The sequence below is a fragment of the Panthera uncia genome, chromosome A2 (genome assembly GCF_023721935.1).
Source record: "Panthera uncia isolate 11264 chromosome A2, Puncia_PCG_1.0, whole genome shotgun sequence".
NCBI lineage: Eukaryota > Metazoa > Chordata > Mammalia > Carnivora > Felidae > Panthera > Panthera uncia.
The window spans coordinates 7,553,435-7,569,723 of record NC_064816.1 but is presented as its reverse complement, the minus strand read 5'-3'; the positions used below and the strand labels follow the sequence as shown (position 1 = coordinate 7,569,723).

Genomic DNA, 16,289 nt, shown 5'->3' with positions numbered 1-16,289 from the left:
CCTGGGTGGCGCAGTCGGTTAAGCGTCCGACTTCAGCCAGGTCACGATCTCGCGGTCCGTGAGTTCAAGCCCCGCGTCGGGCTCTGGGCTGATGGCTCAGAGCCTGGAGCCTGTTTCCGATTCTGTGTGTCTCCCTCTCTCTCTGTCCCTCCCCCGTTCATGCTCTGTCTCTCTCTGTCCCAAAAATAAATAAACGTTGAAAAAAAAATAAAATAAATAAATAAAATACTCAAGCGGGGCGCCTGGGTGGCTCAGTCGGTTGAGCGTCCGACTTCGGCTCAGGTCATGATGTCGTGGTTTGTGAGTTCGAGCCCCGCGTCGGGCTCTGTGCTGTCCTTGCAGAGCCCACGGCAGATCTTCTGTCTCCCTCTCTGTCTGCCCCTTCCCCACTTGTGCTCTCTCTTTCTCAAAACTAAAAATAAACATTACTCAGCTACTCTGTCAAAGGAAACCTTAAGAAGGGACACCTGATGCAAACGTGGCTCACAGTCTTCACCGTTGAGTTGGGTGACGAGTACGTGTGGAGGTTCAGACATAGGTGTGTGTTTGGAATTTTTCAGACAAAAGAGTTTTAGAGCTTTGTTGGCCGTTCCCAAGCCTTAACGTCCTATTGGCTCTCTCCTCTTTCAGGTGTCTCCCAAATAGGTACCTCTGCTGTAACCAAATTCGGACGAGGGTGATTGGCTGAGAGCTCTTAAAAAGTCACGTGCTTCCACCTGTGGCTGAGAGCACGGACCTAAGAAGAGCTTGTGGCCTCAGGGAGGAGCGAGTCTGGAAAGCACGCTCTGCTGATCCCTGCCGAGCTTGCTGTGAGGTCTGGACTCCAGCCGAGTGAGGCCCCTCGGTCGCAGAGTCTAAGGAGGCGTTGCCTCCCAGGGGCCGCCCCTGCGCTGTTGCCCCCGGGGAGGGAGCTCCTTAAAGCCTCTGCCCTAGGCACCCCGCTTGCCTTCCGCTACCCCAGGTCCTACTGCGTTGGATGCCTCAATACAACTTCCAGAACACCAGGGGACCGGAAGGGCTCCCAAGGCAAACCAGGCGACCCTGCCAGTCTGTCCGTCCGTGCACTCCAGGAAGTCTCAAGGGGGAGCATCAGGCCTCCTGCTAACAAGGTAGGTGCAGGGTCGAGGGATGGGTGTGGCCCCTCCCTGCAGCCCTGACCTTGGCCACCATCTACCAACGTCTCTAAAGACCAGTGTGTGCTCTAAAGGAGGGATGTGTGCCCACGGCACTACCTCCTTGGCTGCTTCTCGGAACAAAAGCTAGTGGGGGGCTAGCCGTTCCCACTGGGGAGGAGCCAGCCGGCTTCTCTGAGCCCCGTCTCCGGTGCCCTCTGCTGGTCTCTCTGATTACAACAGCCTGCTTCGAGCGCCTGGAGCCAACCCCGGACTGGCTGGGAAGGCCGAAATCATTAAAGCTTGTTAAGAATAAATTTGAGGGGCACCTGGGTGGCTCAATGGGCTAAGTGGCCGGCTTCGGTTCAGGTCATGACCTCACAGTTTGTGAGTTTGAGCCCCGCGTCGGGCTCTGTGCTGATGGCTCAGAGCCTGGAGCTTGCTTGGGATTCTGTCTCCGTCTCTCTCTCTCTCTCCTTCTTTCTCTCTCTCTGCCCCCACCCCCCAGCTTGTGCGCGCGCTCTCTCTCTCTTTCTCCAAAATAAACATTTAAAAAAATAAATTTTAAGAAAAAGCGAGAACTGGCCTCAAGAAAATGAGCCTATTGTATCCAGGTGTCTTTGGGCCCCGGGGAACAAGTCCCAGGCCCTGTCCATCCTCTGTTTACTGAGCCCTCCCCGTGGGCAGCCCTGGGCGGGCTCCATCCCTGCAGGCTGGGCTGTCTGCAAGGCTCGGGGGCAGCAGCCCTTCCAGCTAACAGGTAATTGTGGGGCACAGATTGAGAGCCATGCTCTCACCCATGAGATCCGCGGACACAACATGCAATGCAGATGCGTGCCGGGTACCAAGTGCTTTCTGGTGGCTTTTGATTTTTTTCTAACAACCCTGGGCAGAGTCCTTTCCCATTTACGGATAAGGAGCTCCACCTGTCCTAGGTCAGTCACAAATCTAGTAAGTGGAAGGTGAGATTCAAACCCTGCTTTTAAAAATATATATTATTAAAAAAAGTGGTTTGGGGTTTTTTTTTTATTTTCTTTTAGAGAGTGAGAGGGAGCATGAGCTAAGCAGAGGGGCAGAGGGAGAGAAAGGGAGAATCTTTAAAAAAAATTTTTTTTTTTTTTACATTTATTTATTTTTGAGAGCGCACAAGTGGGGAGGGACAGAGAGAGAAGGAGACAGAATCCGAAGCAGGCTCCAGGCTCTGAGCTGTCAGCACAGAGCCCTATGCAGGACCTGTGAGATCATGACCTGAGCTGAAGTCGGATGCTTAACCGACTGAGCCACCCAGGCGCCCCCAAAATATGCCATATTATTAACAATGGTCACTATACAATATATTATATGCCCATGACTTATTTTATGACTTGAAGTTTGTACCTTTTGACCCCTTTACTCATTTTGCCTCCTTTACTCATTTTGCCTCCATTCTCTGGCAATCACCAGTCTCTTCTCTGTATCCGTGAGCCCAGTTTTATTTTTTCTTCTGTCTTTTTGTTTTTTAGATTCCACACATAAGTGAGTTCCCTGGCATTTGTCTTTGGCTCACTTATTTTATTTGGCATAACGTTCTCAAGGTCCATCCATGTTGCAAATGGCAAGGTTTCCTACTTTTTATGGCTCAGTAATATTCTATCATACATCCATCACATCGTCCTTATCCGATCATTCACTGATGTTTCCATATATTGGCTATCGTAAATAATGCTGCCGTGAACATAGGGGAACATCGATCTCTTTGAGTTAGTTTTTTTTTTTTTTAACATTTAATATTTATTTATGAGAGAGAAAGAGTGTGAGCAGGGGAAGGGCAGAGAGAGAGGGAGACAGAATCCGAAGCAGGCTCCAGGCTCCGAGCTGTCAGCACAGAGCCCGACATGGGGCTCGAACTCACGAACTGGGAGATCACGACCTGAGCCGAAGTCGGACGCTTAACCTACTGTGCCACTCAGGTGCTTCCCCGCCCCCCCCCCCTTTTCTTAATAAATGTTTATTTTTGAGAGTGCCGTGCAGAAGCTTTTTAGTTTGCCTTGGTTCCACTTTTTTGTTGCCTGCACTCTTGGTGCCAAATCCAAAAAATCGTCACCAAGACCGATGTCAAGGAGCTTCCTGCGTATGTTTTCTTGTTTTATGGTTTCAGGTCTCCTGTTTAATCCATTTTGAATTACTTTTGGTATGTGGTATAAGACTGTGGCCCTGTTTCGTGTTTTTTTTTTTTGTTTTTTTTTGTTTTTTTTTTTTAATTTTTTTTTTCAACGTTTTTTATTTATTTTTGGGACAGAGAGAGACAGAGCATGAACGGGCGAGGGGCAGAGAGAGAGGGAGACACAGAATCATCGGAAACAGGCTCCAGGCTCCGAGCCATCAGCCCAGAGCCTGACGCGGGGCTCGAACTCACGGACCGCGAGATCGTGACCTGGCTGAAGTCGGACGCTTAACCGACTGCGCCACCCAGGCGCCCCTGTTTCGTGTTTTTTGAATGTGGTTGTCTGGTTTTCCCAACACCATTTATTGAAGAGACTGCTCTCTACCCACTGTGTGTTCTTGGCTCCTTTGTTATAAATCAATTGACCATATATTCGTAGGTTTATTTCTGGGCTCTCTGGTTCCATTGAGCTGTATGATACTGATACCATGCTGTTTTGAATACTATACCTTGGCAACATACTTGATCAGGAAGCATGACGCCTCCAGCTTTGTTCCTCCCTGAGATTACTTTGGCTATTTGGGGTTCCCTATAAATTTTAGGATTTTTTTTTTTTTCCTGTGAAATGCCATTGGAGTTTTGGTAGGGTTGCAGATTGTTTTGGGGAATATTGATTTTTTTTTTTTTTAATGCTTATTTCTTTAGAAAGAGAATCAGTGGGAGAGGGGGACAGAGGATCCCAAGCAGGCTCTGCATTGACCGCAGCGAGCCCGATGTGGGGCTCAAACTCACAAACCTGAGCCGAAGTCAGACACTCAACCAACTGAGCCACCCAGGTGCCCGGGAATATGGACATTTTAACAATATTCTTCCCATCCATGAGCACCGTATATCTTTACATTTATCTGGGTCTTCAGATTTTTCATAAATGTCTTTTCACTTCCTTGGTTAAGGAAGGTCTTTCACTTTTTTGGTTAAATTTATTCCCAGGTGTTGTTTTTGATGCACTTGTAAATTAGATTGTTTTCTTAATTTGTTCATTATTAGTGTGTGGAAATACAACAGACTTTTTGCATTTTGTATCTTTCAACATTAGTGAATTCATTTCTTCTATCCGTTTTTTCATGGGGTCTTTAGAGATTTCTGTAAATAATACATTATCTGCAAATAGTATCAGTTTTATTCCCTTTACAATTTGTTCGCCTTTTTTCTTAGGTAACTGTTCTAGCCCCGGTCAGTTACAAAACCAGTATGAAAGCTGAGACTTAATTGAAATAAAAAATAGGGTTTTAATGTTTTTTTTTTTTAATTTTTTGAGCGAGAGACAGAGCACGAGCAGGGAAGGGGCAGAGAGAGGGAGACACAGAATCTGAAACAGGCTCCAGGCTCTGAGCTGTCAGCATAGAGCCCGACGCGGGGCTCGAACTCACGGACCGTGAGATCATGACCTGAGCCGAAGTCAGACGCTCAACCGACTGAGCCACCCAGGCGCCCCAGAAGTGGCATTTAATAACCACCTCAAGCAATAAAGCTGTGCAGTTCTCTTCCAGAACTTCTGATCACACTAAGGAACACATCTCACTCGGATGCCAGTGTGTCTTAGAACTTTCCTGAAGTTGGCCAGTATCTCTTTAACGAAGACATCAGGATTTAGGCCCAGAAATTTCTGCAGGTAACCATATAGGATTATAATTTAGTATCCTTTGTCTTTTGTCCTTATTGCATTTTTTTATGTTCACTTAAAATTTATTCCGTATGCAGAATTTCTATTCGTGTATTTAAGTTTTATCTATGGCTAGTGATAGCAACATTTAATAATTTCTAGCAGGATGCTGTTAGGATCAAAAAATAGCATCCCGAGTTTGAGGATTAAGGCACAGGGTTGGGAGTTGCAGTTTGAATCTTGGTTCTGCCACAGTCTTGGAAAAAAATCCACTTTTTAAAATTTTTTTAATGTCTGTTTATTTTTGAGAGAAAGTGTGACCACGATAGGGGCAGAGAGAGAGGGAGACACAATCTGAAGCAGGCGCCAGGCTTTGAGCTGGCAGCACCGAGCCTGACGCAGGGCCGGAACCCATGAACCATGAGATCATGACCTGCGTCGGACACCTATTTTTTTCTGCCCCAGAAAAAAATGAACTTTTGAACCTCACTTTTTCTGCTGTAAAGTGAAGATGCTGACGTACAAGATGCTCCACTGTCCCAAAAATAAGGATGTAAAAATTACTGTGTGTCCAGCACCCGGAGCATGGAAGGTCTAGAAGTACCAAAACTAAATGGCCGAATGCAGTAACACAAACATCCCAACGAAGACAGTTGTTTCATCTCACGGTTTTATCAAGCAGCCACAAACCACGTGGGTGACAGAGGTAGTCTCATTCCTGTGTCTGTAAAGGAGGGTTATCCTGACCTTTGTACACTAACACATCCCATTCCACAGGATTCTGGGTTTTCAGGGTCTCTGAAATATAAACAGAATCTATGATTCCATAGATAATTCCAAATTAAATAATGTTTTCCCCTTCTGCGTCATTTTGACATCACTGTCCTAGGGGGTAAAAAGTTTGGTGCTTGTTTTTGCAAAATGCTGTCCTGTGAAGTCTGCAGTCCTCCCCCTGCAGTCTCCGGGTTTGGTGTGGCTTCTGGTCAAACATTACCATTTGGGGTACCCTGGGGGAAGGGGGCGCAGGATGCCTGTGGTATTTTCCCACTTTCCTCTGAGACTAGTAATTTTTTAACTTCAAACAAAGACACTTAGGACAACGAAAAGAACGTTGCCAAGCTTAAAATAAAAATCTGAAGAGTCTTAGGAGAGCGCCGGAGTCACTCGACAAATAGGAGCCCTCGGGCGAGGGGCTGTGAGACTCCACGAAAAGTTCACTTACACAAAGGGCTCGTGACGAACGCTCGCAGTGATCAACTCCGCCGTCTTACCGCTGGGCCCTCCCCACCTCCCTGCCCCAGAGGGCTCCGCAACCGCAACCGCTTCAGCTAACAAGGAACAAGGGGAGGGGGAGAGGGAGAGCGGCCTTCTAGAAAGGTGGCGAAAACGCAGGGAGAGCGCGCTCTGCACAGCGTTTGCTTCCCCCGCTCGCCGCGGCCGTGCGCTCCGGGCCCCACAAGCCGCCGGGGCTCGGAGCCCGGACCCGACCCAGGCCCGGGGTTTCATCTGGGCCCCTCGGGCCGCACCAGGGAGTCGGCCTGGCTGAGGGCGAGTCGGTCCTTCTTCTCCTTCTGCAAGACCTGCTCCTCCCACAGCGCCTGGTCCACCTGGTCGTCGGTGAGCACCACGGGCTCGTACTTCTCGTCGAAGAGCCGCTCGTTGGTCTCGGAGCGCAGCTGATGGGGCCCGACGACGCGCAGGTGGGCCGGCAGGTGGAGGAACTCGTCGTCGTTAACGTCGCAGTCGCGCATGCGGGCGGCCAGCACCCACCAGCGGCCCACGAAGCCCACGTCCAGGATCCGGTCCGGGAAGTCAGCCCAGCGGGGCTGCAGGTAGCGGCAGCGGGCCTGGTAGAGGCTGGCCTGGGCGTCGACGGGCGCCTCGTACACGAGCGAGCACAGGCCCAGGCTCACGTGGCGGAGGCGGCCGCGGCCCCGAAGCCAGAGCAGCCGCTGCACGTGGCCCTCGGAGACGCGGTTGCGGGTGGCCGGGGCCAGCAGCAAGAGGGTCCCCGACGCGTCGAGCAGCGCCTCCTCGAAGGCCGCCTCGCCGGGCGCCAGCGCGCAGCAGGCCGCCGCGCCGCCCAGCAGCCCCACGTACGCGGCCGCCCGCCCGGGCCGGGCCCGCGCCGCCGCCGCCGCGTCCCCGCAGGCCTCCGCGTAGTCTCGGAGCAGTACGCGGGCCCAGGAGCCTGGGGGGGAGGGAAGCGGGACAGACGCGGTGACGGCGGGCCGCTGCGGCCACCCACCCCGCCGCCTCCCGCCGCTACTCACCCAACCGCGCCCACACGCCGGGCTTCGCGGCCGCTGGGCCCCCAGGGTCTTCACGGTTTCGGGACCAAAATCTTTTCAGAGCGGCCGCCGCCATCCTCTTCCGGCTTGGCGTCCCTGTTCCGACGAGAAACGCCGGGAATGAGAAGGAAAAGGCCCGGGGGGGTCTCTCCTGCGGAAGCGCCAAGCGCGCCGGAAGTGGCTTCCCGTCGGAAGAGGATAGAAAACGGACCCGGTGCCGGATGTTGCTGTCTGGTCTGAGCGGGGTCGGCTGTGGCGGGTAGGCGGGCCGCGCAGGCGCAGAGAGTCTGGGCCACGCCGCCCGAGGGAGCCTCAGGTGAGGGGGGCGGGGTGCACCTGTGGGGCGGGGGCGGCGAGTTCAACCCCCCCTTCCCCCCCCCCCCCCGCGGGGCTCGGTGCCCTTAGCTGCCAGGCTGGGCTCGGTGCTGAGGGATAGACATCGGTGGGGTGGGGGAGGGCACCGCATTAATTGGGTTGGGGGCGGGCGTCATTGGCTTCTGTCCTCAGAGCGGGATGCGGTGACGCCCCTGGGTGACCATGGCAGCGGCCGACGAGCTGGCCTTCCACGGTAAGTGCGGCCGCGACCTGGCCCGAGCTCCTACTCCCTCCGCCGGCCGGAACCTCCCACCCAGGATCTGATTGCCGAGTAAGCTGAATCCCCAGTCAGCTGTGAACCCTGACCCCGACCTGACACCCATTCCTGACTCGAACCCCGCTCCAACCCTGAACTCAGATCTCAAAGCAAAGCTTCTCTCCCAGACCTGACCCCATCCCAGCACCAGGCTTAAGTTGTAGGCGTGCGAGACCACACCTTCTAACTCCCGCCAAATTTAGGAGGCTGGGACCTTAGTTGGAGGGAAGGGTTAGGTGGCCCCGGTTGGGAGTCTTGGCCCCCAGATGAGCAATGGGCCAAACCAGACTGTCCTGACGCCTAAAACTTGCCTGTGGCTCGTATTCCTTCTCGACAGAGTTCGAGGAAGCCTCTAATCTGCTGGCCGAGACCCCAGATGCGGTCACTACCAGCGGAAGTGGTCAGCTGACCCCACAGGGGCACGTGGCTGTGGCTGTGGACTCAGGTGGTAGCTATGGAGCCGAGGAAGAGGTCGAAGAGAGCGACAAGACAGCGGTGAGTCACAAAAGTGCCCGTGCCCTGCCTCCGCCGTCCAGCCCCGCCCCCACCCTCTGCCCAGGCTGTAAGGGCAGCCACTGAAAGCCTGTGCCGCGCAGCTCCTTCAGGAGAAGCAGCAGCCTGGATTCTGGACCTTTGGCTACTATCAGAGTTTCTTTGACGTGGACACGTGCCAGGTCAGGCCCTGGAAGCTGGCGGGATGGGGCTTGGAGTCATAATGGGGTCCAGTCACTGTTCACTGAGCCCTCCCTGTGCAGCCGAGCGCTGGTAATGCCCGGGTGGGAGGTCACGAGTTCCGCCCCCCCCCCACCCCAGGCTGGTAGATGTAACTGTGGTGCGGTGTAAGGATTATGGGGTGATTGGGGCTCCTGTGAACACACGCTCTGACAGGCTAGAGTAGGGCCCCTTGGAGGAAGTGAGGAATGGGCTTAAGGCCTCGAGGAGAAGGAAGAGTGAACTGGGTAGAGTGATGGGAAGCCTATGTCCTAGGCACAGGGAGCGGCACATACAGAGGACCCAAGGTGAGGGAAGGCACGAACTGCCACAGGAGCTGTCACTTGATCTGGCTGGAGAGGGTGAGATGGGGACAGGCAGGCAGAAGCCAGATCACAAAGGGCTCGTGTGCTGTGCTGAATTCGGGTCTTATCCTGAGGGTGCTGGAAAGTCGAGGAAAGGTTTAGAGCAGGAGAGGAATGGGTGGAATCAGCAGACCTGGTGCAAAGAAGATGGGTCAGAGGTGCCAGGGAGGGAGATGATAAATCTGGGGTGCAGGGCAGGTCACAGAGTGGAGAGAGATGTAGGCAGGAGGAGGCCAAGAACTTGAGTGTCCCCGGGCTGGGAGGGGAGGCAGACAGGCAGTTGAGGGCAGCCAAGCTGAGAGGAGGGAGCAGCGGAGAGAAGGACGGCAGTCCCGGAAGGGTCCTTCAGAGTGGCAGCACGCAGCGGGTATGGAGGCTGGCCAGGGGAAGGGGCTCCAGGCCATCCAACCCCGGGGGAACGTCTGAGCCCTTTCAGGCAGAGGGATGGGGAGTCGGCAAGGAAGGAGCCTCTAAGGGCCGGGCAGGAGCTTGGGGGGTAAGGGCCCCATGCAGGCTTCCATTCTGCACCTCACCTTGTCCCTAGGTCCTGGACCGAATCAAAGGCTCGCTGCTGCCCCGGCCCGGCCACAACTTTGTACGGCACCGTCTACGGAATCGGCCGGACCTGTACGGTGAGTGGTGGTGTGCATTCAGCTTGATCATTCCTTCGGCGTGGGTGGACTGAGTACCAGTCTCTGGAACGCAGCTGAGGGGAAGGCAGAGGTGCTCCCGGAGAGCGGGAAACACATTCCGTGTGGGGAGACAGACCTGCAAAAGGCTCCCCGGGGCGGTGGGGCTCGGAATAACAGTGGATGCTTCAGAGCACGAACGTTGCTGTCTTGCGTGGGTTGGTCAGGGAAGGAAGGCCCCTGAGGAGGAGAGAATGGGCCTTGTTCGGGTTGGGGAGACCTAGGGGAAGAAGATTCCAGAAGGGAGCGTAAGGCCTGTGGTGGGAACATGCCTGAACTGCAGGGCAGTATTGTCCGCGGAGCAGAGTGAGCTGCGCGAGGTCTCGGAGGTGACAGGCTTCAGAGGCCGCGGGGAGAAGGGGTCTCGGTTAAGGGCTCGTAGGCTTCCTCTGGCCGCTGCGGGGGGGGCAAGGGCAGGTGCCAGGAGGCCAGGGAGGTGGTGAGTGCCGTGGCCCAAGTGTGGGATGGTGGGGTCGGGCCCCCGGTGGAGGGCAGTGGTTGGACCGTGGAATGTGTCTCAAAGGTGGAGCCGACTAGATTTGCTGGCGCACGAGATGCGGGGTGGGAGGAGGCACGCAACGATGGCGCCTAGATTTTCGCGGAACCACTCGAGGGATGGAACTGTCAGTCAGTGACTGGAAGAGCTGGGCGGGTTTGAGGGGAGAGCCCAAGTGTGCCAGGCTGGAGTTGGAGAGGCCTAGATGTGCAGCGCGTGGAAATGTTGACGATAGGCCTATAGTTCAGGGCACAGGCCCGGATTTGAAGCCAGCTGGGGAGTCGTTAGCCTAGAGGTGACATAAGGCCCTGAGGGTGGACAAGATCACGCAAGGGGTGAACACAGATGGAGACGAATGGCTAAGGACCGGGCCCCAGCCGGGTCCCTGTCATTAAAGGGAGCGGGGGCTACAGAGGTTGAGGAATTGCCAGGGAGGTGACGCGGAAGCCAGGAGCATGGAGTCCTGCCTAGAAAGCACACGTGGAGTGTTTCCAGAAGGGAGAGAGCAGCCACGGCAAAGGCTGCCGGAAGGTCAAGAGGAGGGACCGAGCCAGCACCCGATGCAGCCACCGCAGGTCATCGCTGGTGGCCTGTGGACGTGTCCGGTTGATGGAGTTGGGGGGGCGGGTAGCTCAGAGTTTGGCAAGAAGCTTGGGTCCTAGCACAGTCGACACGGGACAAGTCACCTGTCCCGGAAGAGCCGGGCCCCTCACCGTGCCCTGCCCACAGGCCCCTTCTGGATCTGTGCCACGCTGGCTTTCGTCCTGGCCGTCACTGGCAACCTGACGCTGGTGCTGGCCCAGAGGAGGGACCCCTCCATCCACTACAGCCCCCAGTTCCACAAGGGTAAGTGGAAAGGGCAAGGCCTAGCCCCGGGCAGCGCTGGGAGTGCCGCGGGGCCCGGAGCTGGGGCGGGGAGGGGGCGGTGGTGACTGCCTGCCCTGCCCCGCGCCCCGCAGTGACCGTGGCCGGCGTCACCATCTACTGCTACGTCTGGCTGGTGCCGCTGGCGCTGTGGGGCTTCCTGCGGTGGCGGAAGCGTGTCCGGGAGCGCGTGGGGCCTTACACCTTCCTGGAGACCGTGTGCGTCTATGGCTACTCCCTCTTCGTCTTCATCCCCACCGTGGTAAGTGTGGCCCGGGGATGGGGGCGGCGGGTGCCGTGGGGACGGCCCGGTAGCCAGCTGCCCGTGTCACCCCCAGGTCCTGTGGCTCATCCCTGTCCCGTGGCTGCAGTGGCTGTTTGGGGCGCTGGCCCTGGCCCTGTCAGCCGCTAGCCTGGTGTTCACCCTCTGGCCTGTTGTCCGAGAGGACACCCGGTTGGTGGCCGCCATGCTGCTCTCCACGGTCGTGCTGCTCCACGCCCTTCTGGCCACGGGCTGTAAGGTATGGGGGCGGGCGGGCGGGCGGGAGGCCGGGCCTGGGGTCGGGGCGTCACCGGCCCCCACCGGCGCTGACCCTGGGGGGCTTCGGTTCAGTTTTACTTCTTCCAGCCGCTGCCCCTGGAGCCCCTGGCGCCTCCACCCCAGGCCACGTCTCTGCCCCTAAACCTGCTGCCGCCGCCCACCCCAAGGTCCCAGGTGACCTAGGAGGGCCCGAGCCGCAGGTAAGGACCAGTTTCCGGCCGTGACTGAGGGGTCTTCCCGCCTCTCCTCCTCGACGGAGGCCTCACCGGGCTGGTTGCTCTTAGGAGTCTCTCTCTTTCAGGCTCCACACGAGGGGACGCCTCCGCCTGCCCTGCCCTTCACACGAGGACTGAAGGCCCCCTTGACACCTCGAGATCGCTCTGCTACTTTCCAGACTTCTCTTACAAAGCAAACGCTTTTATTTTCTATGCAAAGGTGATTCAGAGAATTTATATAAAGGTGGGAAAGGGGCAGCCAAGCAGGGAGCTTCCGGTGTGGCCGTCGCCCCACGGGCTGCCCGCTAGGCCTCTGCTTTCCCTGGGGGGACGGTCGGGAGAGCAAAGGGGGCCACCCCCACCTCAGCTGTGCCTGCCCTTCCCGGGGTGCCCGGTCAGCAGGTCCTGGGGCCTCCTCACCTGAGCTCCACCACGGCCAAGTTTGGAGGGGTTAGAAACAGGGCAGGGGAGCAGAAGTAGAAGAAAATGGCCTGTGCTGAAACATACATTTCCTCGTTTATTTTTTTTGTTTTTTGGGGGGTGGGGGGGTGGGGGGAGGTCCCTGCAAGGCCCCTTCCCAGGCTAGGGAGGGACCACAATGCCATCATAGTAAGAGGGACTGGAGCGTCTACAAATGTGGGGGGAAACACACAGGCCTAATGTGAGCTACAAGGGAAAAGGACGCCTTCCACGGCCGAGCCTCGAGGTGTCTCAGGTCTGCCCCGAGCGGCTGACGGTGGCCCTTTCCTCCAGGCCTGGGGCCCACGGGGCCACCTGCTCTGGCTCTCGGCAGGGGTGGGGGAGGGGACCTGCAGGGGCTCGGGGACAGGACAGCAGCAAGAGGCAGGGGCCGAGGACGGAGGGCCTTCCCGACAGCCGGGGTGGGTTGTACATTCAAGTGTGAGGTGAACCCTTTGGTGGGAGGGGGCCTCGGGTCTCCAGAGGCCTGGCCCCACCCCTGTCCCGAAGACTCGGCAGGGCTGCCCCTCACCACTGAGCCTCTGAGTGGGGGAGAGGGGCTGCTGGCTCGGCCCGGCCGGCCTGGTTTCTCAGAGGGTCTGTGGATTGACACTGGTTCTTCTCGTAAAAAAATAAAATTAAAAAAAGCAGCATGTCACGCCCATTGTGACCAAGGCCTGGTAGTAGAAGGGGAGGCCCCGCCCAGTCAGGACCGCCTTCCCCCTGGAGACAGGCGGGGGGGGGGGGGGGGGGGCCGGCGCCGAGGGACCCGTTGGGGGGTGGGGGGTGCACAGCTGCTCCCCCGACCTCCCCGCCAGGCCTGCAGCTGTCAGGCCCGGACACGCCTGTTACGGAGGATGTCAAACCCAGGTCAGGGTGGAGGGCAGGAGGGGGAAACGGGGCTCCCACGACATGATCTCGTGTAAAATACGGCAGCGACACACGCTCGGGGCCAAGATGTGGGTGGGCGGTGGAGTGGGGGCGGCGGCGGCGATGTCGTGTAAAAAAGTGTCCGAGTTCCCATAGCAAAGAGGGCTGTGACCGGGTGTTTGGGCTTCTCCGGTACAGGGGTGAAAGCCGCCCAGGCAGGGGGGTGGGTGGGCAGGGTCTTCATTTGGTTTCCTGGTGCTGTCAGTCTGTTCCACGCTGGAGGGGCCTAGCTCCCGTAGTGCATGGTGTTGGTCGGGATGGACATGGGCGAGGCCATCGAGATGGCGGGGCCGCCCATGGTGAACTGGCTGTTGACCGCGTAGTGGGCACTGGAGCCGCCGCCGCCGCCGCCCTGGGCGCCGGAGGACCCTGTGGGGCGGGCGCGGGCACTGAGAGGCCAGCTCCGCCCCCTCGCCCGCCCGGACCCGCAGCAGAGGCAGAGAGAGAGAGAGCAGGCGAGAGGGCAGGCGGGTGGCCCGGGGGTCCGCACACTCACGCCCGCGGGACCCCGCTCCCGCCGCCCGCCGTTACCTTGGACAATCCCCGTGCTCATTATGGAGCCCATCCGGGAGTGGGTGTGATTGACAATCCCCGTGTTGGCTGCGCGGCAAGAGGGAGGGAGGAAGGAAGGGAGACGGCGTCACCGCCCCCGGCCCGGCCCACACTCTCGTCACTGGGGTGTGGGCAGGGTGGGCACAGCGGCTGCAGAGCGAGGCAGAGAGGAACGGAACAGAGGGCCTCCGCCAGGAGCCCCAGGAAGAGGAAAAGGTGACGTCGAGACACCGCGGCGCAGAAAGCCCGAGCGCACAGACGTTCCTGGACGCCGCCCCTCGTTGCCTCCGGACCCCGGGGGACACTCACCTAAAGGAATCAGGTTGTTGTGGCCCACGCTGGAGCCGCCGGCAATAACACTGCTCAGGTCGTAGGCGGTCGGCATCCCTGCGCGCAGAGAGGGAGAGGTCAGGGCCTGGGCGCTGGCGTCTCTGCCCCCGGGGGTCCCCACCGCCGGCCTCTCCCACGCGGGGCTGCTCACCAGCCACGGCCATCCCGCTGCTGAGGTTGTAGGTGCTGCCCGTGTTCCACATGTTCTCCGAGGGGGACGTGTAGTGGGAGCCGGGTGGGGGCGAGGGCGTCGTGCCTGTGTATCTGCAGCAGACAGACCCGGACGCGGGGGTGAGAGGCTGCGGGCCAGGAGGGGCGCCCCGCATTCGGGCCGAGGGCTGATCCTACCTGAAGAAGGGGTTTTTCAGATCCAGGAGGTTACTGGACTTGGAGCCCGTCTGGTCTACCTGGGCCACAATACTGATGTCATAGCTCTGTCTGCAGAGAGGGCAGGGGAGGGACAGCCATGAGCCGGCTGGGTAGAGGAACCCCTGCCTCCCCCAGCCCCAGGTGGCAGCTCACACCTTTTGTTGGCAATAAGCAGACATGTCCCTGAGAGCGTGTCCCCGGCCTTGGCGAACAGTGGTGACTGGAACAGGCACCGGACCTGGTACCAGTGGGTCAGGGGCTCCGTCGGGGCCGTGGACAGCCACACCGTCATTCTGTCGAGCGAGGACAGGCATACGCTTGACCAGGCTGGAGCCACTACCCTGTGCACCTTGAGCTCTACACGGGCACCTCTGATGGGTGCCCCGGGGGCCCGGAGCCGAGACAGGCTGGCTGCCCAGGCGTCCCAGGCACAGGCCTGCGCATACATCCAGACCCACAGGGGGCCCGCTCACCCTGATGTCTGCGCCGAGAGACCGAGACCGGGTTCCGTGAAGGACAGCCACCGAGTGCAGGGCAGACACTCCCTCCCGCAACAGTCTCTGGCTCGAAGGTGAGACCTCACTGCCTTTTGGAGGGGCCGGGGAACCTAGTCCCCGAGGCCTAGTCCTTCCTCCTAGTCCCCAGGCAGCCTTCCGAGGCAGCCAGGCCTGGGGGTCGCTGCAGGAGGTCCTGGGGCCGGGACAGCGGGGAGAGCGCGGCCTGCTCCGGTCGTACTCACATGGAGCCGATGAAGGCGACATCGAACCAGAAAGCCAGACCGTGAACTAGCCCGGAATGCAGCATGTGGAACTTGAATGGGATTTCTATCCTGGAAGGCAGAGGGCAAGGATTCCTGGGGAAGTCAAACAGGCTGCCGACAGACGGGGGTGGCTGGGGGCGGTGTCCCGGGGCCCCTGCGTGCCCACCGCCCTGGGGCAGGATGCCTGAGGGCGTCTGCGGTGGCCCTAGACTCCAGCAGGAGCCGGGCTCAGGAGGAGGGGCACGGGTGCCGGTACCTGTGCAAATCTCCTTCTTTGGCTTCTAAGAAGTTCACCGTGTACTTGACAGACTTGGCCATCAGGATCCGGATGTCAAACGTATCCTGGGAGAGACCACGGCAGGACTTGGCTTCGGGCACGGAGGCCAGGCGGGAAGGGGAGAGCCGCGCCCCTCTCCCTGTCTGGCCACGGCCTCGAGGCCGTTCCGCTAAGCCCACTTCGCCCTCCCTTCTTAGACGTGTTGGGGGAGGGCGAAGCGGCACGCCACCGTGGAGGGCAGCGAGGCGACAGCCCTCAAAATCACCACCTTTCACGGGCATTAAAGACTCGTTCTGGGAATTTAACCTACGGATCCACGTGCACGTTTGCAAGCTCACACGCGTAATTAGGTTGTCTAGAGTAGAGACACATTCTGGAAACCATCTCGTTAAACCACCAACGTGCCATGCATAAAAGACTGACTGAGAACTAACGAAAGAACGAAGAAAGAACAGATGGGGAAAGATCTCCGAGATAAACCGCTAGTTAAAAAGCAAGTTGGAGAACTACGTGCTCACGTCCACACCTGGCTGTGACGAAGGCTTTTCATCAGACTAACACTCTGGGGAAGAACTGTGTGAGCTGAATAAAATACACAGGAAAACTACAGCCTGGTTTGAAAGCACTGAAGAGTCACCAGAGCAGCCACGGCTTTGGGAGCCCACATCCTGGAGAGAAGGGAGATGTGTTTTGGCCCGTGGCTTTCCCTTGGGACAGGACCTTTCGGCAGCCTCCCTGGACGGGGAAAGCAAAACGGAGGCTCAGGGGCACCAAGGCAGCTAGGATTCAAGAGGTCAAGATACGAAACAAAAGGGAAACGTAGAAACAGGTGGATGTTCTCCATGCAGTTTCACTTTGTGGCATTTGCCAACTCCTGAGCTGGGGGGGGGG

General features: G+C 57.9%; 3 protein-coding genes and 1 long non-coding RNA gene across 6 annotated transcripts in view; 2 read left to right on the top strand and 2 right to left on the bottom strand.

Moving 5' to 3' along the window:
- The first annotated feature begins 228 nt into the window (after positions 1–228).
- LOC125928990 (uncharacterized) lies at positions 229–5,708 on the top strand. Its single transcript, XR_007459785.1, has 2 exons — positions 229–1,109; positions 4,574–5,708. It is a non-coding gene; the product is annotated as an uncharacterized LOC125928990 (long non-coding RNA).
- On the bottom strand, positions 5,571–7,348 carry TIMM29 (translocase of inner mitochondrial membrane 29). The gene is made up of 2 exons (XM_049639847.1): positions 7,192–7,348; positions 5,571–7,109 (listed from the first exon to the last, which is right to left on the bottom strand). The coding sequence occupies exons 1-2, from the start codon at positions 7,283–7,285 to the stop codon at positions 6,421–6,423; spliced, it is 783 nt and encodes a 260-aa protein (XP_049495804.1). The 5' UTR covers positions 7,286–7,348; the 3' UTR covers positions 5,571–6,420.
- A 30-nt stretch (positions 7,349–7,378) lies between these two features.
- On the top strand, positions 7,379–12,135 carry YIPF2 (Yip1 domain family member 2). Of its 3 annotated transcripts, none has more exons than XM_049639846.1 (10): positions 7,379–7,525; positions 7,717–7,777; positions 8,178–8,335; positions 8,437–8,514; positions 9,461–9,548; positions 10,831–10,947; positions 11,061–11,227; positions 11,304–11,486; positions 11,594–11,706; positions 11,808–12,135. In XM_049639846.1, the coding sequence occupies exons 2-9, from the start codon at positions 7,747–7,749 to the stop codon at positions 11,687–11,689; spliced, it is 918 nt and encodes a 305-aa protein (XP_049495803.1). In that variant the 5' UTR covers positions 7,379–7,525; positions 7,717–7,746; the 3' UTR covers positions 11,690–11,706; positions 11,808–12,135. The 3 variants fall into 3 exon arrangements, with proteins under 3 accessions (XP_049495803.1, XP_049495802.1, XP_049495801.1); XM_049639845.1 differs by having other exon boundaries at positions 7,384–7,525; positions 11,579–11,706; positions 11,791–12,135; XM_049639844.1 differs by having other exon boundaries at positions 7,391–7,525; positions 11,579–11,706.
- Positions 12,136–12,248: 113 nt separating this feature from the next.
- The window catches only part of CARM1 (coactivator associated arginine methyltransferase 1), a gene marked incomplete at its 5' end in the record, with an annotated part of 39,189 nt that continues 35,148 nt past the window's right edge, over positions 12,249–16,289 (bottom strand). The window contains 8 exons of the mRNA XM_049639406.1: positions 12,249–13,479; positions 13,642–13,710; positions 13,972–14,049; positions 14,144–14,256; positions 14,341–14,430; positions 14,517–14,654; positions 15,101–15,190; positions 15,378–15,463. Coding sequence (XP_049495363.1) covers positions 13,337–13,479; positions 13,642–13,710; positions 13,972–14,049; positions 14,144–14,256; positions 14,341–14,430; positions 14,517–14,654; positions 15,101–15,190; positions 15,378–15,463 — 807 coding nt within the window. The remainder of the gene's footprint in view (positions 13,480–13,641; positions 13,711–13,971; positions 14,050–14,143; positions 14,257–14,340; positions 14,431–14,516; positions 14,655–15,100; positions 15,191–15,377; positions 15,464–16,289) is intronic.

Coding starts and splice junctions, on each gene's coding strand:
- TIMM29 (XM_049639847.1), bottom strand. CDS start 7,285: ATGGCGGCGGCCGCTCTGAAAAGATTTTGGTCCCGAAACCGTGAAGAC. Junction 7,110..7,191: donor CGGCGTGTGGGCGCGGTTGG/GTGAGTAGCGGC, acceptor CCTCCCCCCCAG/GCTCCTGGGCCCGCGTACTG.
- YIPF2 (XM_049639845.1), top strand. CDS start 7,747: ATGGCAGCGGCCGACGAGCTGGCCTTCCACG. Junction 10,948..11,060: donor CAGCCCCCAGTTCCACAAGG/GTAAGTGGAAAG, acceptor CGCGCCCCGCAG/TGACCGTGGCCGGCGTCACC. Junction 11,228..11,303: donor TCGTCTTCATCCCCACCGTG/GTAAGTGTGGCC, acceptor TGTCACCCCCAG/GTCCTGTGGCTCATCCCTGT.